The 24,791-nt window shown below is 35.3% G+C and overlaps 1 protein-coding gene across 6 annotated transcripts in view; it reads right to left on the bottom strand.

Annotated features, from left to right (window-relative positions):
* Window positions 1-24,791, bottom strand: part of ATP2C1 (ATPase secretory pathway Ca2+ transporting 1) — a 65,400-nt gene that overhangs the window by 7,404 nt on the left and 33,205 nt on the right. For all 6 annotated transcript variants that reach the window (XM_032991274.2, XM_032991276.2, XM_042806283.1 and 3 more), the window contains 18 exons: window positions 24,130-24,219; window positions 21,328-21,363; window positions 20,364-20,425; window positions 19,886-19,994; window positions 16,806-16,961; window positions 16,078-16,146; window positions 14,245-14,320; window positions 13,666-13,732; window positions 12,420-12,544; window positions 11,069-11,166; window positions 9,448-9,543; window positions 9,248-9,337; window positions 7,689-7,793; window positions 5,863-6,019; window positions 4,325-4,495; window positions 3,219-3,316; window positions 1,507-1,557; window positions 533-699 (listed from right to left, as the gene is read on the bottom strand). In XM_032991274.2, coding sequence (XP_032847165.1) covers window positions 533-699; window positions 1,507-1,557; window positions 3,219-3,316; window positions 4,325-4,495; window positions 5,863-6,019; window positions 7,689-7,793; window positions 9,248-9,337; window positions 9,448-9,543; window positions 11,069-11,166; window positions 12,420-12,544; window positions 13,666-13,732; window positions 14,245-14,320; window positions 16,078-16,146; window positions 16,806-16,961; window positions 19,886-19,994; window positions 20,364-20,425; window positions 21,328-21,363; window positions 24,130-24,219 — 1,823 coding nt within the window. The remainder of the gene's footprint in view (window positions 1-532; window positions 700-1,506; window positions 1,558-3,218; window positions 3,317-4,324; window positions 4,496-5,862; window positions 6,020-7,688; window positions 7,794-9,247; window positions 9,338-9,447; window positions 9,544-11,068; window positions 11,167-12,419; window positions 12,545-13,665; window positions 13,733-14,244; window positions 14,321-16,077; window positions 16,147-16,805; window positions 16,962-19,885; window positions 19,995-20,363; window positions 20,426-21,327; window positions 21,364-24,129; window positions 24,220-24,791) is intronic.

Raw genomic sequence — 24,791 nt, 5'->3', positions numbered from 1 at the left:
ATTTAAAGAGTTGAAAACACAGCACTGTGTAAAATCTTGAGAAGAAGGCTCTCTCTCATTTTTACATCAGATTTATGCTTCAGAAGTAAGAAATTAAATGAAGATGAATCCTACTGACAGTTAACAGACTCACAATTTCACCTCAGTTATACTTCCAAATATACCACTACCGTAATTCTACTTGGAGAAGCAGAAATACAGGTTAGTTTTTATAGCACATACATGCACAACCTTCTTTTGCTACTTTGGTCTTGTCCATTGATCAGATGTAAGTAACAAAGGTCTAAATATGTAAATACATTCTTACATTATTATTAACGTACATAAAAAGACAGAAATGCTTAGTTCCTCCTTGTTCCCAGCTCTTTTTTAAGAGGATAATACAGGTAATCACCATAAAGATAATTCTCCTGACTTAGCAGAGAACTCAGTAACAGCCACTCCACTTATACGTTCAGGGAATTTCTTTTGTTTTTAACCCAGGCAACATTTACTTTACATAGCACAAGGTGTGTACATAAATGCCACTTACATTATTGTCTGAAAATCATCATCCACGAGGATCATATCTGCTGCCTCTTTACAAACATCTGTTCCCGTTTGTCCCATTGCTACACCAATGTCTGCAGCCTTCAGAGCAACAGCATCATTTACTCCATCTCCTGTCATAGCTACTACTGCACCATTATTTTGCAGGGACTAAAGAAAGGGAAAAGAGTTTAAATCAGGGATTGAAATAACCCAGCCTATGAACTTATCCTAGATATAAAGTTGGTGTCATTGCCCCAGCTCCGCCCGCCAGATCTCTTATTATTCCACTGTAAAATTTTATTTAAAAAAAAAAAAAGCAGCTGTTTGCATTCTAATGAATTTTTTATACAAGATTTTACATTAAACTTCAGTTCCTATTTTCAGACAGCCTACATTTTAAAGCTACGTTGTATAAAATCTGCTTTTAAGAGAAAGTAAAAAACTCTAGAGAAAGAAACAAAATACTGTATTTACATTGTAATATTATCACCCTCTTATAATGCTCCATATATTCCAACTGTCTCAATGTTTGACTTCTTTCTCCTCATTGTTGCTTTTCTGATTGTTCTAATTGTTACACCGAGTATGTCCCTCTCTGCTACTTTTTTTGTTGACTTCTGAATGCGAGCATTACCTCAGACATGGCTTGAAATTCATCCCCTTTTATCTTGTTCTGAGAAGTATCAGAAATATAGTTCTTTCAAGCTCCTAGTCAATTCAACTGTAATGTGACAATCTCAATCAACCCCCAGCTCCCTACACAGAAGAAAGCATAACGTTACCCACCAGCAGCTGCCTATCCCTTGGGGGCGCTACGCATTTTTCTAGGTACTATTTTCAAATACACTTCACTTTCAAACCAAATGCATTTCCGATTTCATCTTGAGGGACTGTAGCATGTTTCAATTTAAGTAAAGGCACCACAAACAGTACCGATAGCACCGGTCCAGCACCTGAGCCTCTAGTACGACGTACCTTTATAATCTTCAATTTATGTCGGGGACTGGCTCTGTAAAATACTGCAACCTGTTAAAAGCACAATGTAGTAGTAGTGAAAATCTGAGAAATATAAAGAATTGCACTAGATTCTATAAAGCTAGAGAATAAAAAAAATACTATCACAAGCCAACTGTACTCATTAGCGCTGAAGTTGAAGCACCAGTGAGCAGTGTTCTTAATAAAGTGAAATCATTAATTCCAGAGAACATTTGAAGCATGTGCTGGTAAACACAATTGGTGCTACTTATTTAAAGATATAATATATTTTAAATTTAAAAACATTCTGAAATCATAAAGCAACTGACTTACAATGGCTTGCTGCTGGCCTTCCAGACTAAATTCATGCAGGTGATTGCCATGCTGACTCAACTGGTGTCCTTTCGCCTTGTCAGCACTAGTAGCAAGCTACTCAGGACATTCCAATTTTACTAGTTTATGTAGCATATTATTAATAGATTGAAGTCTTAAAGCTAATTAATAGTGATTCTAACTTAAAAGGAATTATTAATTTTCAGAATTTTTTTGTCTCTGGTCTTCTCTGTCGGTTGAAATTTGAGCACATGGAATTTAGTCTTCCACAAACTCCATACTGTTAGCATTCACATCTATTTTTTCCTTTTTAAAAATCTGGATAAGAAGTTAGACTTCTCAACAGCCTCTTTAGACTGTACACAGATATCAATCTTATTGGGTGATTTTAATTAATTCCTAATAGGATTTTAAATAAATGCCTAGAAAACAAATTGGGTCTCAGGTCAAACATACACAAAGTAAATCTGTAGCTATTTCAGTTATTAAAGGTGGACAGCCCTTAAGAACAAATATTACCAAATAAACCAAAAATTACTATTTGCCACACAATTATTTTTTAAGTTTGTCTTTGTGAGTCACCAAGGAAAGACACGAAGCCAACATGCACATTTCTTGATTGTAAACATTGGCTTTTGGTTTGCTTACATCAGACTCAAGCATGCTTCAGTCTAATTTTGCAGTCTGTAGCAAACAGAGCAGTGTTTTGACGCACAATTTTGCAACACTGCCAAGCCTGAACCTCAATTTGATTATACCTTCACATTTATAACTTTGACATTGGTTAATACATTTAGTTATTTAATAACGAAAAAGTATTAAGCAGTAACTTAATAAATAGACTCATTCAAAATTCTAAACCAGTGACCTCAGATCGATTAAAAAAAAAAGTCATTAAAGATACAGACAGCTCCTCTTACAAATTACAAAAGCATGGACAGTCTGAACATGCAAACTGTAAGGTTATATATATGAGCTGAGCTACTCAAAGAAATAAAACGGTCTAACAATACAAAAAGGAGATGACACTCACTGAAAGTGAGAGGTGGCAAAATCAAAGTTCCAATGCAGGAACTTTTTTAAAGTTCCAATGAATCGTTAAGAGACAAAGGTAATAAACTCACTAAAATGATAACCATTAGAGTTGAAAGAAATAAATTTTCTTATGGTCATATGTCAAACCAAAAGATACTTGTTTGATCTGGGACAGTTTCCTTGCTTCTGTACTAAAAGCCTCTAGTAATTAACTGTATCACTTCTATAGAACCATGTTGTTTGTATCTCAAAAGTTACGTACTAGCTTTCCACAGGAAAAAAGCATTTGTCAATATAAAATATATTCTTTACTGAATTTCAGTAAGTAGTATATCAAAACAAACCTTTGGTGTTATTTGAGAAAGCTGCTGAATATCCAAATCATCTATTTCTTCTCCAGAGATTGCCTGTGAATTTTTGGAATACAATCCTAGTCGACTAGCTGGAAATAAACAATAAAAAGGTATTATAATAGTTTACCCTTTTAAAACATTAAGTACCCAAATTTATTTTTTTTAAACCTACTATTTTCTGCAGCATTTCAGATCTGAAATGCTTAGAGCAGAACATCTTAAGACCTAAGTGATTCAGTATACTGGAGTAAATTATCTGAATTCTTGAGTAACAAACACATGCTACAAAGTCTGTTCTGATCAGATATTTATTTCCTTAGACTTTTTAGGTCTAAAGGTCTGTAGTTCATTGTATCAAGTGCCATATAAACACAAGACCTCAGTCTTCTCTAAAAAAGTCACACTTCAAAAATAACATGATAGAAAATGAAAAATTACATGGGGGAGAAATAAAAAAGACCCTCTGAGAAAGTACTGCTAGTTTGGGGATGTACATTATAAGCACACATTCAACTTTTTGTTCGTCATCCTGTACGTAAAGAATTCATACGCTGGCTAGAGTACTTGTACTTTAATGCATTATACTGTAAAAATAAGTAATTAGTTCAAACATTCATTAACAGTACTGAAAGAAAGAAGTACTTCAACAAAACTGTACTGGATGGTACTGAAGTGCCATATCCATCCTAAATAGTCATTGTCACTGGCTATTTTAGTTTCTCCCTGTTGCTGTAAGACACGCACCAGAAGCTGATGGTAAGGAGGGTGGCAGTGGGTGTGTAAGAATAAGAATCAGAAATCAAGCATATGTTATAAAAAAAATTCATTAAGAAAATATAGTCACAAACAACAAACATCAAACATTAACCAAATTAGAAAAAGCTACAGTTTAATCTGAAACCGAAGTATCACTTCAGGCCAAGGAGTTGGTTTTTAGTTTTGGGGTTTTTTCCTCCTAATTCTACTGTGTCGTATGTTAAACCAATATACAGAACTGTCAAATGTTAAAGACTTAATACCCACGCTTCACAACAATTAGCTAGGCACTGCCAAAACAGAAAACAAGTGCAAACCAAAAGAAAATGGACTGTTCATACCAATGGCAACTGCAGTCTCCTGTGAATCTCCAGTAATCATTTTTATTGCAACTCCTGATGTGATAAGTGTAGTAACAGCTTCTTTTACACCAGTCCGTGGAGGATCAATTATTCCCACAAGCCCCAAAAAAGTCAGCTGCCCTAACTCAGGCCCAGAAGCTAAGGCCAGAACTTTAAGGAGACAAAGAAAAAAAAAAAAGTTAGGATTTGAAATTAACATTTACATCAGCATTTAAAACAACTGTTTTAAACTAGGAGGCCAGCATAAATCAAAAGGCGGAAATTGCAATTATTTTTTTTTAAACCTTGGTAGCAATGTGTTATCCTGAGTATACAGAATAGCTTACTTATGTATATTCCTTTCTTCTAAAGGGTAGTCATTTTACCAAACATACGTATTCCAGGTTTTAAAGATAACTTTCCTATTTGTTCTCAGATGAAAGTGTTTATACTTTCACTGTGTATGAAGAGAATGGCATATAGCTTTGTGGTTTCTCTGTACATGCATGGTCTTTTATGCAAGAGGATAAAAGGGACAATCGGTTAACATATTTTTATTTTCTGCTCAGTTTTTTGCCTTTTAGAGAAGCAGATTTCATTGAGTATATGCTGAACATTTTCTGGAATATCTTTTACAGTAGGAATATTAACTCAAAAATATTTAAATTACCTTAGAGTTGTAAGGGAAAAACAAAATCACTTTTTTCAAAGCATTACCCTATATTTTTTTGTTTGACTGGTCTGAAGCAGAAACAAAAAATGACTGTCTGAACAAAACAGGACAGAGATACCACTCCTAGCATATCCTCTCAGTTTCTAATAAATTGCATCCTAAGAATTTTCTGAGCCACACAGTACCCACAGTACTCTTACCTAATTTTTTTTTTTTTTTAATAAATAAATAAATTAAGAAGCTGTGGATGAACTTAACAGCCTAGAGGTCTCTTTACAGAGGCCAAAGAAATCCAGCCATGTACAATGCTTGCCCAGAATCACCTCCTATCAATCATCTTGTGAAAAATATTTTCAGTTATTTTTTAACATCTACACAGCTTGTTAACATAAAACGTAATTCTACTGACATCTTCTGGCCTGCAATCAGTTATGTTAGCTTACCTCACAAAGGAACCAGGAGCCAAAATAATAGAAAAATAAACACATTCACATTTTAAAAAAATCCACAGACAGCTATAATGAGATATAGAAGCTATCAGGTAGCAATGTACCATTCAGTTATGGTCACATGCAAGAGATGACTGGAACCAGCACCCTTTGCAATTTAATCATGTTACTACACAGGCCTTAGGCAACAGCACCTGTTGTTCCACTCCCCCATTTTAAAGAAAAACTGAACAACCCAGTGGCACTTACTGAACAAAAAAAAAATTCCAATTGTTTCTGGTTGTTCCTGGTTTTGGTGTTTTTTTTGTTTTGTTTTGTTTTGTTTTTTAAAGAACAATAAGCAATGCCATTAAAAATAATAAAAAAAAAAAATAAAAAAAAAAAAAGGTTATTTTGAGGCACTGAAACAGCCTTACCCCTAAGTCCTGCAGAGCCCATAGATGTCTTCTCTTGCTGGTATTCCTCTCTCTGTTGCTGAACAAGAGGTAGGGTCTGCCCCTTACAGTTGTATGATGTACAGTATCTAATGACTTGTTCATAAGCACCTTTCATAAAGCAAACTTCAGGTTTGTCCTAAAAAAAAAAATTATTGTGCGCACATGTGTATATGTACATACAAATATACACACACAAGCACATACACACCTAAGAATGGCATATCTGTACTTTTCTTAAGAGTCTTCAGAATATAACACAAATCAAAGTTTCACTTCTAAACCTAAAAATTTGCTGAATGTGCTCTGTATAGAGATACTCAAGAGTGGCAATTTCCAGAGCACCAAGCCAATAATCAATATCTCATTTCAGTAGACGTCATACACATTAGACACTGTGGGTCACAGTTTGTAGACTAAAGAGGCCATGCAAAGGACAGAAATTAAACCTACACAGAACATTAGACCTGAAAGGTCTTTAGCTCATCATCTGACCAACTGCACAGGTCATTAAACATCACCTGCATCCCTGTACCATGTCTAACAACTCTAATATTTTCCAGATAATCACCTAGGCTTGATGGTATCAAGGGACTGAAAATTTACCACCCACCTTGAACATTTAACTCCAATGCTAAATCAACTCATCCCTTCCCCGTCTTTTCCATTAAGAATTGCTCCCTCAGCTCAATTTCCAATCACTGATTCTCATCCTCTCTCCTGCTGAACTAAAAAGCTCTTTTTTAATATACCTATTTTCTCTCTATGAAAGTATTTATGCACAGTAGTGAAGTTACCTCAATCTTTCCGATGGCTTTAACTGATAGAGCTCTAAGTTTCTAAACCCACAGCATTTTTCTAGCCTTCAAATAATTTATGCTCGCTTTAAAACTGTTATCAATTTTTCAACAATTTTTTGAAAATGCTGATACCAAAACACAGACACAGTAAATCCTTACATGGATGAAAATCAAATAGCAGTTTAGGCTCACCACTCTTTGTACAGACAATAATACAACCATATTATCCATATAGATAAAAAGGAGTCAAATGCTCCGTTTCCGAAGCAAAGATTTTACTCTGATACTTGAACACTGTCAGAAAGCCTTTTTTTGGTCAGAAAACTAGGAAATTGTCCATAAATCTAAGATAAGGTCTGCTGCTGTACATACTATCTAGAAGGCTTCAGTTATCAGATTGGCAGTGTCAGCCTTTGTAACAAAAACATTTAGATTGGTCTAAATGAAATATGAATGTAAATATGTATGTGGAAAGCACTAGAAGATAGAAAAAGAGGTGAAAGAATGGTTTGTATTGATAATCCAAGGGCACTGTTGATATCAGTAAAATCTCTCAACACTGGGGAACTTGCTGTCTGCATCAAAACCAGAAAACCTGTGTTTTCATACAAAAGAAATTTTGCTATTTAACATCAATGCAACTTCTTGCTCTTAATTCATTTGTAACTATGTAGCACTGAAACAGCAGAAGATTGGCAGAACTGCTTTAGATGTTTGAGGAGGGAGGAGAAGGAAGAAATAACAGCCTGGTATACATTCAAAATCTCAGATATCAAAATACTTTAAGTAATTTCTCAGTATGCCTTTTATGGCAAGAATCTCTTGTGATTCTTAATATCCACTTCAGAGCTTGAAACTAAAACTGTGTCTATTACCAAACCATATTCCCAGGACTGTGCACTACTACCAGCCTGCTGTAACTTCTGAAGTGAAAAATGAGGATATTAAGCAAGGTAGATAACCAGCTCAACAGAGCCAGCGCACGAGGAAACAGTGACTGAAGTTTACCTGCTGTGTTCTGTGAACACATTTAACAGCCATCCATTTTTGTTCTGAGCTGAAGGGATATTCAGCCTTCCTTATGTAGTCTTCCTGGAGTCCATCTAAACCCATCTGTATAAAACAGAAGTACCACCACAATGTCAGGACCTTTTCTTTTCAAACAGCTATGCAATCTGTTGAGATGTTGAGACATCTTAGTTAACAATCATTACTTAGTTAAAAACCAGTTTAATCTCCAAAGTTGCTTTTGAGCACACTCTTCCAGTTTAGACAAACTAGCACTGAAAGAACCCAGAAGCTTCTTTCAGTCTTCAGCATTAAGTCACACCATTTAACACTATATGCTATCTTTGACTCAAGGATCTTCAAATACTTTGTAGATTATGACCATCCACAAGCACAAGTCTTGCAATGGCTGGCAATGTAGCTCTGGGTTTGACAAGACACGTCTATTGCCCCCATGCCTTTTTTATTTTTTTTAATATCTTCTATGTACCTTCTCTGCTTGGAGGGCCTACAAAATTGTAACCCAAGACTGTGGCAAAGCCTGGAGAAGGCAAGGCACTGGTTTTAAGTTTGAATGATCCAATCTGAAATTACTTTTTTTTTTTTTAAGTGGTCAGATTTACCCAAGCACTTAATCTGAAACCAACCATGAAGACTCCAGACAAAATGCATTTAATTTCAAATGCTGTTCTCCCTCCAGCCCTGATGCAACTCACCGCATTCCATGCTCTACCTTTTACCGATACCAAACGAAAGTGCCAATTAAAGATGATGCAGAAGCAGCAGCCTGCCATAAGTCATTCTTATTACTTAGAGAGCTTCACAACTCCTTCATTATCTGCCCTTTCAGCAACTGATGTGAAAGACTCCCGTTCTTCTCAGTTTCTGTGGGCTCTTGCCAAAATAACATCACTCTGTTCCCTTCCAGTCAAAGACTGGGGACTTGGAATGAGTCTCAGCAAGAAGACATATCTATCTCAGGCCTCAGTTACATCGGGAGAGAAAGACTATAATGCATTCATCTTTCAGTATTTTTGAGTTTATCCACCATCACAGAAAAAACGAAAGTCAAGCACTAAAATGCCTTGCCACATTTCTCAGTAATGGGTGTGTCAAAGCATTATAACAAACCCACCAAAACATTTAATCACAGTGTCCACAATTCAAACTACCTGTGCCCTGCACCTGAAGGGCACTATGAATGCTACAGTGACCAATAGATCAGTTATCAACTTCTTACTGCTTCTGATGAGAACTGGGGAAGAAACTGTATAACCAATGTTCAACAGGTAAATTAGCTTGTGGCAGGTAAAAAGAGTACTAAGTGCAAAACGAGGAAAATAAAGATTTTACTTCAGTTTGAAATAATTTTCTCCCATCTTTCAGTGCCCAAAGATTTTCAACAGGAAGAACACAGGAGACTAGCAGTTGCAAGACAAGTCAGAGACCCAATGAAGAAACAAAAGAGAAAAACAAACAAACAAAACACCAAACAAAACCACAACTTATTTCTACACACTTCCCACCTGCCATGAATCCAAAAAGCACCAAATACGCACCTTCATAGCAAGTGCAATTAAAGCCCCTTCTGTAGGCTTCCCCATTAACGTGTTGTTTCTAATCAAAGCATCATTGCACACACAACCGGCCTAGATGTTGAGGAAGGAAAGGGGAGAAAACAGAACACAAAGTAAATGCTGTACAAAGCTCTTGTGCTACGTCATCAATTAAAACTCATCTCTCTGTGCCAAGATCTTACCTCAACAATTTTGCTAATGGATGGGTTGTTATAACCATGAATAACTTCACCATCAACCATCACTTCTCCAAACCTGTTATAGCCTACTCCAGTAACCTGCAAGACAAACAGCCAAAGGCAGTATGCAATGTAATGTTCACCAGGTTCATAAACTGTTTTAATCTCAGCTTTTCACTATAAACTGCAGGAAATTTTAAGAAGGCCATTCATAATGACTGATTTTACTCAGTGTGAATGGATTCTCCTACTCAGCTGCTAATGTAGCAGGTACTAGATTAAGGAATAAAAACTCTGAGGGCATGTGAGTTCAATTAAATATATCAGACACTAGTTTTTTAAAAAAAGTAGCAACTTTATTCCTTAGCATAAATAAATTACAGCATTAGGCATGTTTTCTTTTTCTAATTCTTTCTTTTACTTTCTAATTTTTTCATCCTATTCATCTTTATCCTGGTTAATAATGCATACTCTCTGCAGGGAAGGGAAGTACAAAGTGGAGTCCTACTTCCATCCAGTAAGAAGAAAAAAAAAAAATTACGGAAGTCGTAGTTGAACAGCCTCTTATCTGAGACCTCAGAGAGTTGTTAAAAAGAGCAAAATGGTATTTTTAGTGCATAAAACCAGGCATCCCACTACGATCCTAAAAAAGTTTCCATGTCTACAGTATTAACAGCTAATATATTTTACAGCCATTTCAAGTTCTCTTTCAATCAGGAGAAAGAAGCTGACTTGACCCAGATGTAAACAAATTGCGCTTGTAATAAAGAAAAAGCAATTACATATTCCTATAGAATTCTAAGAATAGAAAAATAATTACCAGGATATACAAGCAAACATAGGTAAATAACAGGAAAGATAAGAAGAAATGCCAGTATTTATGCTTATAAAAGTCGATGACAAGACATTCTGTTAGCTGTAAAGTGGAAAAAACCCTTATTAAGACGAGTTTGAGAATTTAACAACTTATTTAAAACACTCCATGAAACCACAAGCTCCACACCTTGCTGCTTTTCCACTCCTGCTGCTTTTGCTTCTCTTTTGTGCATTTACTTGTCTTTGCAGCAACTCCCCAACCTCAACCACCACTGTTTCACGTCCTGCTCCTACTTCCAACTCCATCCATTACGAAAAAGCAAGAATGACAGTACATACTCAGTATGAAGGGTTCACATAATAAACTGGCTTTTAGTCCAAAGTTGGATATCCCTATTTTAAATGTTTGTAACACACAAATTTTATTTTTGTGCACCTGCAACAGCAAAATAGCCTCAACTTTTTGTACCAAAGAAAAACACAATCTCTCAACCTGTTTTTGTTCTGTATCTCAGCATCTGTCTTTTATTGTGACCTACAGGCATCGAGAGACTTATGAACTTAACATTTTATATAAAAAGTTTTCCTGTAACCAGAGAAGTCCTGGACAACACAGCTCAAAGGCTGCAATACTAAATGAAATGAAGAATGATTCCATTAGCTGGAAATTGAGGAACAGGAGTTTGGTGCAGCAAATTTACACTTTCTTAACTGATACTTTACCTGCAGTATACTCAAGCATGTTTCAGCTGATCCACACAACAAAGTAAAAAGGAAAAGTGAAGTCTACCAGGGTCTTACAACGTACCTCAGCATGCTGTCCATCGGAAGTAAAAATATGAGTAACAGTCATTTCATTCTTTGTCAGAGTTCCAGTTTTATCTGAACAAATTACGTTGCAACAACCTGAAATAACCAATTAATATTTGTAAGACAATGCTTCCATCATAATAATGTACGTAATAAGAACAAAAGTACTCAAGACAAGCAAATTTCTAGAAATACTGCAGCTGTCTGTGAAAAAACAAAATGAGATTTAACAAAGCCAATTTTCCACTATTAATGAATAGCTGTACAACCTTTTTGCAAGTTTGTCCAATAAATCAAAAAAGCTAATTAAAATCCCAAATTCACAACTTGCCTGAAATGCTTCCATTCCCTATCTCTCCATTTTATTCTGCTGTATCTCAAACTACATTACCGAAATCTCAATTGCAACTCCTGGTGATGAGGAAAGTTAAGAGCCTGCTTTACAGCAGTCATTCTTCTTTACCAAGAAGTGCAACATCTATCTAACACTAACCACAACACTTTTGTCACACAAGTGTGACTTACTTCTCAACCTACAGATTTTAGTAAGATTAAAAAATTGCAGACATGAAATTTTTATGTGCCTTTTTAACTCAGAAAAAAGAGTATTTTGAAAGAGTATTGCATTATCTTGACATTTTTGGACAAATAGCGAGAACTGCAAAAGCAACACCAATTGCCTTGCAACACTAATGAAACTCTGCTAGAAGCATTAGAAAAAATATTTCTACCCTTCAAATACAAAAAGAAATTCAAATGCAGCAGAATTATGTAACTTAGCATTTCTATTTCCTTTCCATGTCCTGTGCTTTAGATGTTTCACAACTGAAACTGTGTACTTAATGTTTTTAAACTTTAATATTTTGAAATTATTTTAGGTTTTAATATGAGCAGCATAACATCCTGGAGGTGCATTATGATTACAAAGCATTTCCTAATATTAAAATCTGGATTCGTTTCCAATTGTCAATATCATTCTTAAATTTACACGAAAATTTAGTTTAAAAAACATTTTATAAGTCTTATTTACCAAGAACATCTTACAGCAAACAAGTATAAAGACTACTCCACACATCCAATCACTCACACAGTTTAGAGTATTGCTAGTGTCATGCTATTAACTGACAGACTGTTTGCTTCAGATAAATTTTAAAAAAGGTAGTTAGAAGGCCCACAAACACATATACCCGAATTCTAACTGTGTAAAATGCATTTGATTTAGAAATGCTTTAAAGATACCACCACACTGCTAGCAAACCTGCTATATTTTAACCATTAGTCATCAATAGTTGTGTTCAATTCCTAACATTTGTATCAAAATACTATCTCTAAGTTAGGTCTAGTCATACCTAAAGTTTCAACGATTGGCAGTTTTTTTACAATAGCCCGTTTCTTCACCATTCTCATCACACCAAGGGCCAGTGTCACCGTTACCACAATTGGGAGTCCTTCAGGGATTGCAGCTACAGCCAAACTGTAATGAAAGTAAATATGCAAACCTTGTCTTAGAACATCATCCATGAATACACAGTAATGATGCATTTACACTTCACACTGTTTCCGTAGCTGTCTGTTCACTGAGGTTAAAAGTGAAAGGAAGCAGCTACCATGTGATTCTAGCTGTACACCATTCATTGTAAGGTACTGCAGACAGTAACAAAATGCAGTAATTTAGACATTTTATTCCTTACTTATGCAAAAGTATGAAGAAAAGTTGGGGGGAGGGAGAAATCAATTGTACATCTGCTTTGCCCCCACAAAACACTAATTAGGACTGTGCGAAGCAGCCCAGATTGTGAAGAATAAATGTAGTCAGCACTAAACAGAACTGGAAAATGCCACCGCTTCAAGTGACCACTGATCCACGGCTGTTACTTGCAGATCATGATGTGGCGGCAAGCTGAAGGTGGGAATGGCATAGAAGGTCATTTAAAAAACAAACAAATAAAAAACCTGCTGACAGTGTAAACAAGATCACAATAGCTCATTACACAATGCTCAAAGATGCAGTTCCTGGTGTTTTTTTTTTTTGGAACCCGACCCAAAAGGGTAAACCTCCAGAGTCTGATATCCTGTCACTTAAAGAAACACTTCTGCCTTAGGCACTGTTCACGTAATCAGCAACTCAGCAACTCTTCTAAAAGTACAGAGTTAGATCATCTAAATTCAGTGTTATTCTCAGCAGACAACATCCTGGGATGAAGTTTCCATAATATGCTAGAAAACAAACTGATGAACTAGATGACTCAAGGCTTGTAGTAACTTAGTTTTGTCTGATGCCACTTATAAAATTACTTATTTACTCAGCAATGGAAATTCAATCTGTACAACTCTGTTGTCTGTTTGCAGATGTTACTCAAGACACTCGGAAATTACCACACAAATGCACAGTTTAAAAGAGACTGACAAGAACATACTGTGTCATTAGAAGTGAGTATGAATTTGCTTTTTTACAGCACAGTCTGTCTTTACTTTTACTTACTTATATGAACTTAAAAGCAGAGTCTGCGTGCAAGCATATCATACTATACATCACTAGCTTTCAAATGCTTGCTGTAATGCACGATCTACACTACTTAAACCCCAAAATCTTACCTCACACCAATTGTGAACATATCAAGGATATGCTTTCCTTGCAACCAGCCAACCAGCATAATAACACCTGTAAAGAAAATAGTTGTCACGATAAATACAAACCCAACATGTACTGCAGCCTCATGGAAACAAGAACTCAAATAGCCAAAACCACATTTAGCATTGTGATAACTATAAAAATCTACTGTTTTTTTTCACTGTCAAAGCATGATTCCATTAGTATGGAAAAGGTGAAGAACGTTTCTGCCAGTCAAGTTGCCCAATCATACTAACAGTGAGGTATTCACTTATACACAGCTTAAATCAGAATACAAGACACATTGCCATTTAAAAGGAAGCATATAGATGACAAAAAGTAAGTCAGAAGAGTGTGTTTGCAGGAAGAAGCAAGTAAACACCCCTATGATGCAAGTTATGTCGCGTTGGTAACCTTCAAATGATTAGTGGCATGAATTCAAAGTGAACAATAAAACAAGGAGCCAAAATATTTTAAAAAAGAAATCAAGCCTTCCTTTTCCCAAGCCTACAACAGTTTCAGTTACATAATAATTGGTAATTCTTTTACAGAAATTCTCTTACCTATTATACCAAAGGAATACAAGGAAAGCTGCTTTCCCAAGAGATCCATGCTCTTCTGCAGAGGTGTCTTTGGAGCCTTGATGAATGGAAATATGCAGCAGTTAACAAGCACAGGTTAAAAAGCATGAATTGTATCACATATCACTTCAGATGTACAAATTTCAAGACACTGTCAGTGAATAAGATGCGGTTATGCCCTATGTTCCCATATGTTTACTTTGTGAAAACAGACTACTCTTTCATTCTTGTGCAGTATCCAGGAAGATTCAAGAACACTTAAATGAAATAAAAAATTTACTAGAAATATTCTTTGGGAGCTTTGTGATGTCTACAGCAAATCTAGTACAAAAGGCCAGATAAAAGATTTTAATAAAAAGACCCCAACATGTTGACTAAAAGACACTGCACTTCCAAGACCAAAAAGTTCTTGATAGCAAGAATAAAACTGACTTTTCAAGACAGAAGCATTAGAGCCCTGGAAATTCAATTCTATCTCAAAAAGAATTTGTTAATCACCTGCAGAAAAATGCAGTTTAGCCAAATAGAAAACTACAGAAATATTTAGACAACCTAGTGCCAAAAAATTTTAATGAAGAAACAAAAACTCAACAACAGGAAAGTGGATTTTTACACTGGATGCCAGTAAGTTTAGGGTTTTTAACAGTAGATTATGGTGGACTACAGTATAGAAAGCATGGCAAAAAAACAAAGACAGAGTCATTGTAAAATCTTTGTTCAACTCGTCACAAAAAAAGCACATACATTCTACATGAGAAAGTCTCATTAAGATGATTAAGTCTCTCGTACCTTCAAACTTTACTTTTAACATTAGTTTACTGTAATATAAACATCAAAAATAACCCCACAATACTGTATTTCAGAATGTTGTTGGTGCAGAATGCTGACATAGGGCTTTCTTGGTTTTATTTTGTTTTTTCTTTTTTTCTCTATTAATAATTACACTTGTTACAATACAAACTAAACACTATTTATCAGACGATCATATTTTCCTCACATGTGTATTAAAGTGGATTCCACTTTGGTGACTGGACAGCAGTATTCCCTTGAAAGGTGTAGTAAGGCACTGAAGCTAGCATGAGGTCAGCGATGCACTCCTGGCTGACACGTTTAATGCCCTTAACTTGCTCTGTTTTGGCAGATTTCAGAAATGTAAATATCTGGAAAAAAACAGTGCTGCCTATACTATGCCCGATCATGTTCTGACAGCTGGAGACAGACTGTATCCTTAAGATCCTACACTGGTCAGGCAGCCAGCGAAGAAGCTAGAAAGCCCTAGATACACAAAGCTCTCCAGAGTCTGAATTCCCATGTGGATCAGTGTACTGCAGTAAAGAAGTATCGCTGTGGGAGTCTGATATACAGGAGTCAAAGGCAGCTTATAAAAGGATAAGGTGGAGATCATGACGCAGCAGGAGACACAGGCATAACCCCCAAATACACAAGGGAAAACACAATCCTGTCATACAAATCTGTCATACCAATCCCTTTTGCACAAATGTACTTCCACTTGAAAAAGAATACACTTCCACGTATTCCACTGAGGTTTGTTCCACTGAATGGGTTCAGGATATTATTTTCACAGTTAATACTTTTAGGTCAGCTATGGATATTCTGTTGCACTGCATTCAGTTACTACTTTTATGTTCAAGAGCTAAGATTTGTTTCACTAGAGGAAATAAAAATATTAAAAGCAATGTAAAAAACATTAAAAGCATAGTTTAACTAAGTTCAAACAGAATAAATTAAAATTTTTCATGAGTGAAATATACACTTACATAATATATGTTTTGCCTTCTAAATATTCACTCTTACCTCTTCTGCTTGCATCATTTTGAAAACCTCCCCAAATTCAGAGTTTTCTCCCGTTCCAATAACAATCCCCTAAGAAAAATTTAAAAATAAAATAAAAAAATAATAAAGCCAAATCAAATCTGAAGTTTAATGTTAGAGGTTGCTCTTGATAGCTTTGACTCAAATAGTGGGCAAATGCCATTTAGCCTGCCACAATTTTGTTAGTTTTGTTATAAAATTAATTCTTGGCACAAGTAGGGAATATTTTTACTAAAAACCATTTTGCGTCTGTGAAACAAATTGCTATTCTGAGCACTGCTATAGTATGTCGTAACTACCAGTAATAAAACTCAAATAGGGTAACATCTATCTAACGCTAGACAGAGCTTTATTTTCAGTTACAGATTTTCAAACATATGCATGTAGTTCTAGAAGCAAAATACCACATCCTAGACAAAAGACTTTCACATCATCTGCTCCTTATAAACTTGAGCTCTCCTGGCCCTAGATTAGTTTTCTTGTTAAGCTGGTATCTGGAAAAGTAGCAATGAGAAAAAGATCTGCAGTGTATCACAGCAAAGTCTTCTGTGTTTCCAATAAAAAAATCCATTTCTATTGTTTCAGAAAGTTCAAAATATATAGAGTCATTAAAGTATATTTCTCAATTGGTAGGTGAACTTTAAAAATAAGAACTGCCTTCAAATAATTGAAACATGGAAAATATTCTTCCCTATCCATAATGACTTTACCTTTGCTTTTCCACACCTGACCAATGTTCCCATGAAAGCAATATTGCTTCTAGAAGTAAGGTCTCCATTGGTTGCTGCTGGCTGAGGAGCTGTAGATTTAGAGCAAGGAGCCGTCTCACCCGTGAGACTAGATTCATCAACAGAAAGGTCCACAGCCTTTGAAAACAAAATAGGTAAAAATCAATCTTTTGTAAATAGATGGAAGCGCTAACAGAAGTTTCCCAATTTTGACCATTAAAAATATATCCAATTTATTCATATGGTAAGAGGCCATGTCAGTACCGACCATATTTTAGGGATCAACAAAGCAACAAGCACTCCTACAGAATATTGCAGCAATGTAACAAGCTCTCTCTTTGAAGTGTTGAAGTTTACTCATAATTTTATGTTCACAATTGTTTTTCTATAAAACATTCAAGAGGTTGCAAATGTGATGCATTGTCACCAAACAAAATAATTAACTGGGAATGCAGATGCACATACATATTATTCTCTCAACTCTTCTGTCCGCTTCCTCCTAACAAGGTCCATTAAGAACTCTCTAACTAGAACGATATTTCATAGAGTGGGTTTTGTTCACAAATTCTCTACAGGAAAAATTCTATTCAGGTAACAGTCACATAGACTAGAGGAACAGAAACTGCCTTTTTTGTATTTTGTTGGTAGCATGTGGGGGCACTTGGAGAAGTTAAAAATGAATTGTTCTGTACTAATCAGCTGACAGATGAAGAAAATAAAATGTGTTCTATAAATATAATCCAAAACAAAAAATAACTTATATAAAATGGAGAGAAATGTCTTTTCCCAGCTGACATCAATTATTAATCAATATTAACATATTGACTTGAATGGGTCTTGAACAGAGACAAAGCCTGAATCATAAAATTCTGCTCACTAAATTTAAGTAAAATTATTTTGCATTATTAAAAAGTATAAAGCTGCTATTGGTGACCACATCACTAAATTTCAAGATAGCCTTCTCAAGAGAAACAGCATTAAAGGATGCATAACAAAACTCAATTGCCAAAACTCTTTGAAAGGGCATCACTCACAAGGACTAAACAAGAACCAGTTAGATTACACTGCACCACCACCCTACAGCAGATCACTCCAAGGTTCCAATTAAGCAGTTTTTGGTGTTTTGTAGGGGCTTTGTTTTTCAGTGGCACGGTAACTCTGATGCACTGCAGTTCTAGCTGAACAACAAAATGAACACAGGCTGCTAGGTGAAAAATAATTTAGTCAATGTTAAAAGATGATAGTGCCTTTACTAAAGTGCTTTCTGATCAACCAAATCCCTCTTTACTCCTGCTAGTCTCTCAAATAGTTACCAGTGCAGTACCCACTTTTAAAAGATGGATGCTGTATCAATAAAGGAAAAGGGACACTTGTCAAAAACTGCAATGAATCTTCCAATCAACGCCATAAAGAATGATTAGCTCCAGAAAGTTCTATAGTAATTCTGTATTTGTGATGTATTCCTCAAACTCCAAGCTGAAACAGGATACAGATGCCACTTTGCTACTGTTCAGATTTAGTCATAGGCTCTGAAACACTTATCTTCACTACCAAAAGGAATTGTGTTTAAAGTCTATGCTGTTATAGGTATATTACCCCTTGATGTAATATTCTGGCTTTAGAGAATATTCCCATAAATCTTGATGGGCCACTTGTTACCATACAGAAAATTTAGTCCAGAAAAAGTCTTCAAATATATTTTGGAAAACAAGATTAGACCAGTGAACAATTTTTTCACATATATGAAAGGCTTCAGAAAGTAATCAGTGCCTAATTACCATTTCTACAGTTTTCCAGGACAGCGATCAAACAGAATACACAGAAGAGATGTAGTTCTTTCTCTGAAAAGATGATCTCCTTATAATTTTTTTTCAAAACCCACTACCCTGTAACAATGCCCAGTAGAGACAAGATGAAAATACAATGACATGCTCTTATTCTCATATGATCTGCAAGAGTAATTGAGATAAGGATGGCACAAGTTTTCATCTGCTGTGGCGCTACAGACAGCTGAGAAACTTCTAATTCTGTTTCTGTTTTCCTTTGTAAGGTGTCCATGCATGCTGCTATCATAGCGTGCTATAAGCTTATCAGCAAGAAAGTAAATGCTGCTACAACAGCAGTTTCCTACCAGTGCAGAGACTATACAAATGCCGAGGGAAGGAGAAAGTGTCTGCAGTCACAAAACTCAAGTTTTCACACTAGAGGAGCTAACAACAGATGATCCAGACAAATTTCTCAAAAGCATCACAAATTTGCCTTAGAAATTAGCTTGTTTAGGCTTTGTCTATAAAATGAACACTGATTAATCCAGTATCAACCGTGGATATACAGATTATGGCATCCAAAAATTACTTTAATGTGATAGATAGCCCAGATATTGGGCAACCTGAGGATGCCAAATCTGACAGAAAAGTAACATGACGTTATTCAAGCAAAACCAACAAATAAGCAAGATGAATATATATACATTCCACTTAATTTTTAGAGAATCTGCAATAAGGCAACATTAACATTATAGCGTTATTACTTCAACTCAAGCACTCCCAGCAGTGCTAATATTAAAAATTAAGTATTTAGTAAACTAGATGGTATAACAACAGTGATGAAAAATTGTCAGAGAGAAAAGATTATACTGGCACAATTTCACTTTTTCTTTTTTTTTTTTTTTTTTTTAACATTCCATATCAGAGAACATTGAAACTATATCCTAAAAATGAATACAAATAAAGACTCAAAGACACCTGCAATCAGCTGCCTAAATATCTTATTAATCAGACTGAAAGCAATCATTTTACAACAGGTTTAACATTGAGGAAAAAGTACTCAACTAAAATTTTCAAGAATGCATTACTACATAGAATTGGAAAAGTTCTTCTTTTCATGTCCTATAATAAAAAACTACATATATTGTTAGGAATGCACAATTACATTTGGAAAGTAATTATTTCAAAAAGTCTATCAAAATAGTTGTGAATTCCAAACAACAACACTTATTGTATTTCCCCTCTGTCCCATGAAAAGAAAAATTATTAAATATTAAAGACATATTAGGTATATACCTCAAATAATCGTAGATCAGCTGGGACTCTGTCACCAACTGACAGGCAGACTGTATCACCTGGGACTAAATCTCTTGCAAGGGTATGTTCCACCCTACCTTCTCGTACACTGTAGGCAAAAATATGAAGAGCAATTAGAATGTTTTCTCTGGCATTTTCTCCAAAAAAAGCATTCACAGTGTTGACTATGCATTGCAATGTTACTGGTTTCGGCAATTTTTTTTTTAATTTGCTGCTTGTTTCTTAGAAGCTACACATCAGTAACATCATTTGAAGGGTTCAGAAAGGCAATAACGTGGAATAATTTTTTAAGCTCATAAAATAACCTAAGAAATAAGCAAAAGCAAAAGCATGTTCTGTGTCAGCATAAGACCCTTATACAACGGCGGTAAATTCAGTAAAATCTTTTTCATTTACTTATTTCAGATTAAACTTACTATGACTTAATTTAGGACTGAAAGGACAGGCAATTACATACCAATGGCATTCTGGAGGCACAAGTTTACTAAGCTCTTCAAGAGATTTTTCTGATCTGTACTCCTGCAGAGACATTTAAAAAAATAAAGCAGATAATCTTTTCAAAACAGACAAAAGTTAAACAACAAGATACATCCACATCTACTGAAATTTATCTTATTAGTAAAGTCACATTGAAGTAATATTCCAAACAATCAGATAAGAAATGCCCTTCAACAGTGCTGTATTAGATACTTTTAAAAGCAAATATGTTCCAAACTGAAAAATGTACAGATTTGCCTACATGCATGTCTTTTGAAGGAACAGCAGAGACCTTTTGCATTTTCCTACTATATCTTCAGATCTTTGCAATGCTTGCAGTAATGCTTCTAAACTCAAGGATCAGACACAAGATTAAGTTCTACAGTTTAATAAGGTAGTGCCAAAAATACTGTGATCATGCTCTTAGTCCCTGGAGAACTAAGGTAACACAACTCATCTCTAACTCAATAAACAGATTACAGAATTAAGGTAAACAAAGATATAAAGCACAAACACAAAGCAATTTTGGATTAGGCACACACTGCGTAAAGCTGTGTATTTACAGAATGAGAACAACTTTATGACTTAGAAAATCACTTAAAGACAATTTTTTTTTTTTAATTTCTGTACAGAATTGAAGTCAGAGCTACATTTTTTTTTTTAAATCTATTTTATATGAAGTTAAACACTGCTTATTCTGAGTGCTACTTTACAAGTACTCTTTTATGGCTCAGTATAACACTGATATGGACACATAAATGTCAGGGTAGTTAAAAGCAGGACAAATCATGCACTTTAGAAAAGGCAAAAGACTTGGATGAAAGCACAGAGCTCTTTACTCAACCATTCACAGCACAATGCATCAAAGACAACTACTTCAGTCTTATATAAATAGAAGAGTTTACATAAAAGCAATAATCGTATTTGGACAACAGCTGTCTTACCTGAACGAAGGCAACTGTAACAACAATAAGTATTGCCTGCAAGAAAACGAAAGTGGGTGAGACATCAGAATTCCAAATGGCCATGAAAGTGATTGTATTTGGTTTTGCTCAGCCATAGCTGTTACCACATATTAGCAATACAATTTGGAAACAAACTTTCTCATGCTCAAAATCACTCTGTATCCCTTGACTCTGTGCCATAATCTATTTACCTCTCTTCTAGTGATGTCCAAGAACTCAGTAATCTGATTTTACCAAGAATAAGATTAATAACTAGTGAGCGATTTTGAAGAAAAAATTCCTCTGCTTCGTCTTTCTAAACAGCAAGCAAGAGACAAGAGTGGAGAGAGGTCCACAGTGCAAACAGAAAAACTGGTCTGAATGGAGTATGAATGGTGTTCTCAGTGAGCAGAACAAAGGTTAGGGATTCACTGTTTGTTAACTGCTTGTTGAGAGCATCACAGATGTAGTTTAATTCAAATAACCACATAACAGAAAGACCAAGAATATACTACAGACTAGAGTTAAGGTAGCAAGCTGAAGAACAGGTCTGGAGCCATAAAATACCCCAGCAAAAAGGAGGAAAGATACTCAGGAATTCTGCTCGAGACTCTATGGAGTAAGACACTGAGTACACCCCAGTCAAGACGCCAGAGATCTCAAACAAAAAAGCTAAAAAAAAATTGCTCATAAGTCATAATTCAAGGTAAGTACTAAGGCCTCAATAGCAAGCTTTCATAGTCCCCCGTATCACATACAATTCTTGTCACAACACTTCAGCATAAACATCATGAGGCTTGTCAGCATGTGATGTGAAAGTGAGTGAATATTACATGAATAACAAAGATCAATGCTGTGTAACGCAAGTACCATCTTCCCCTTCAATACACTCTCAAATTGAGTTTTGTTGCATTAAATGAATTTGTTACTCAAATTGAGTTGTCACACTGATTTCTTACAGAACCACAACACAACATCCATTAAATAGCCTTTAAAGTACATACAGCAACTGCTAAAAAATAACCACAGTATTACCATTTTGCAAAAGAAAAAACTTATATAAGAACTCTTAACTATATCAAGAACAAATCCAGTAAGTCTGCCTTATCTGGGATACTACTGTTAGCCTCACCAACCGAATATTAGGAAATAACTATATATATATTCCATCTTCCCATGGAGTATTTCTACCACAGCTACATGTGTTTCTTTTGGAAGCAGTATTATCTTCTACAGTTCATGCTACTTGACACAGCTTTGCCTTCCTAGACTCACACCAGTCTCTCAGCTTGTGTCTACATGCAATGGCTTCCATCAAGAAGCAAACATCCTCCAAATGAAAAAAGGCATGTAATTTTTTTTTAAAATCTTCATCAGTTCCCAGTCCACATCAAAAAGTTTTACAATACATTTGTATCTGCAGATACAAAAGACAGCAAAAGCTGCTCAAGCCAGCACTGCCACCAAACGAAATATAAGCCATTGATCTTTAGCAGCAGATTAGTTTTGTCGCTAAGGCTCTGAGCACAAATACACAGTCACAGCAAAATTGCACTATCATCTGAAAATGAAGTAAAACATTCACTGTGTGATAAAGTGGGCACTAATGACAACAAGGCTAAATGGTAGGTTAGTCAGAAGTAGGACAAAAACACACAGAAGTAGGACAAAAGCCACAAACTTCAATTCTACCACACTTTTTCTCCATGCTTTAAGACACCTCTCCCAATGTTCACGAGGCTGTTAAAAGATTCCTTCTCAGGTTGTAACACAGAATGCAGAAATTACTACTCCCTTACACTAATTGTCCTATTCTTTTCTCACTGCCTTGCTCAACAGAGTTATTAAATGGATTACAGGGCACTAACCAAGGAAAAATACCAAGAAATAATTCAACTTTCAGCCACAATAATTAAATACCTTTCCTATTACAATAATCTACCTAAATCCAATTTAGGAACACAACAGACCATTTCAAACTAACACTATACTCAAATTCAAAATTGCATGGTTTTTCCTAATGAAGCCACATAATTTATCTTCCAAAGAAAGCTACTCTGTCTAAAGAACTATAGGGGTTAGAAACAAACCTCCAGTTACCTTGAGTTAACTACAAAAGTAAAACTCAACACAGAGTGCAGGTCAGCCAAGACAAAAAACAGGTAGAACTTGCCTCTGATCATACGGAAATCCTGATTTTTCAGTTATTGCCTATCACCCCACAAAGGTCAAAGGGATTAGAATTTTCTTGTGTCATTTGCAATAACAGATGTTTAGCACTACCATATTTGGCTCACTAGTTTATCACCCTGTTTATCTGCAAACTTAGACAAAAAAATAATTATTTCAGCTTCTATCTTCTGCTATTTCTGGAGAGCTTAAGTTACATTTCTTTTTCATGTTTTAAAAGATTACATCTCTGAAGTAAATTCACAGAAGGCTTATGTTGGTTTCAATTTGAAATTAAAGCATAATTTAAAATAAAAATTACACAGAAGACACCAAAATTTGCTCCTCTGAACAAATGCCTATAGACAGGCATTTCAACCAATGAAAGAGTAAGGATGCAAGATAAATCCAGATAATTATTCGCTGATGTATTTTGATATGTATAACTATCAGTCAATGAGGAAAAAAAAAATCCAGTCACAAACTAAGCAGATTTAATGACAGCATACAAATCAAAGTCATTAATTAGAATCAGGTGATCCCATCCCACATTGGCATTACTGTGATGTTGAAAGTACACATGGTCACTCACTCTGAAGTACTCCCAATGAAGATAAAATTTTAATTCCTTACCACAGTGATACTGACAGCATCATCAAACTGATGCATTAAAACACTGATGACTGCAGATGCCAGGAGAAGCATAATAAGGGGATTTTTAAACTGAAACGAAACAGAACAATAATTCAGCAATACCCCTGACAGAAAGACCAGACCTCAGATAGACTGCAATCAATACATAACAGGAAAAGAAAAAAACAAACCCAAACATTTCTTACATTTCTTGAGACACATTTTTAAGAGAAAAAGAATAATCTCCTGTATCTGTTTATACTATAATTAAATATACAAAAAAAAGCCTGAAATATATTAAAAATGTCTTTGAAGTAACAGGCTGATCCTGTTCCCAACAACTGACCGCGATCATTGCAGGAATATATTTCATAACTTTGAATTCATGGTTTCTTGTTTTATAAGATACAAGTTCTCCTTTTAGACCATATGCTTTCTTCAGATTTCTAAGGCTAAAATAATAAAGGATCTTGCTTTTACATGACAGCTGGTTGCTAACATGGTAATTTTTGTAAGAAGTGTTACAAAAAAGAACATTCCTACAATTAAAGTGAAGAACATTCTAAAGGCACAGATGATAAGCACATTCAAAGCAAATATGTATCTTAACAAATCCTACCTAAAATAGGTTTGGATAATATGCTTTAGAAGTGTTCTGATGC

This window comes from Tyto alba, unplaced genomic scaffold (genome assembly GCF_018691265.1).
Source record: "Tyto alba isolate M040663 unplaced genomic scaffold, T.alba_DEE_v4.0 Super-Scaffold_46, whole genome shotgun sequence".
Classification (NCBI taxonomy): domain Eukaryota; kingdom Metazoa; phylum Chordata; class Aves; order Strigiformes; family Tytonidae; genus Tyto; species Tyto alba.
The sequence above is the reverse complement of the archived record's forward strand: the minus strand, read 5'-3'. Positions and strand labels throughout refer to the sequence as shown.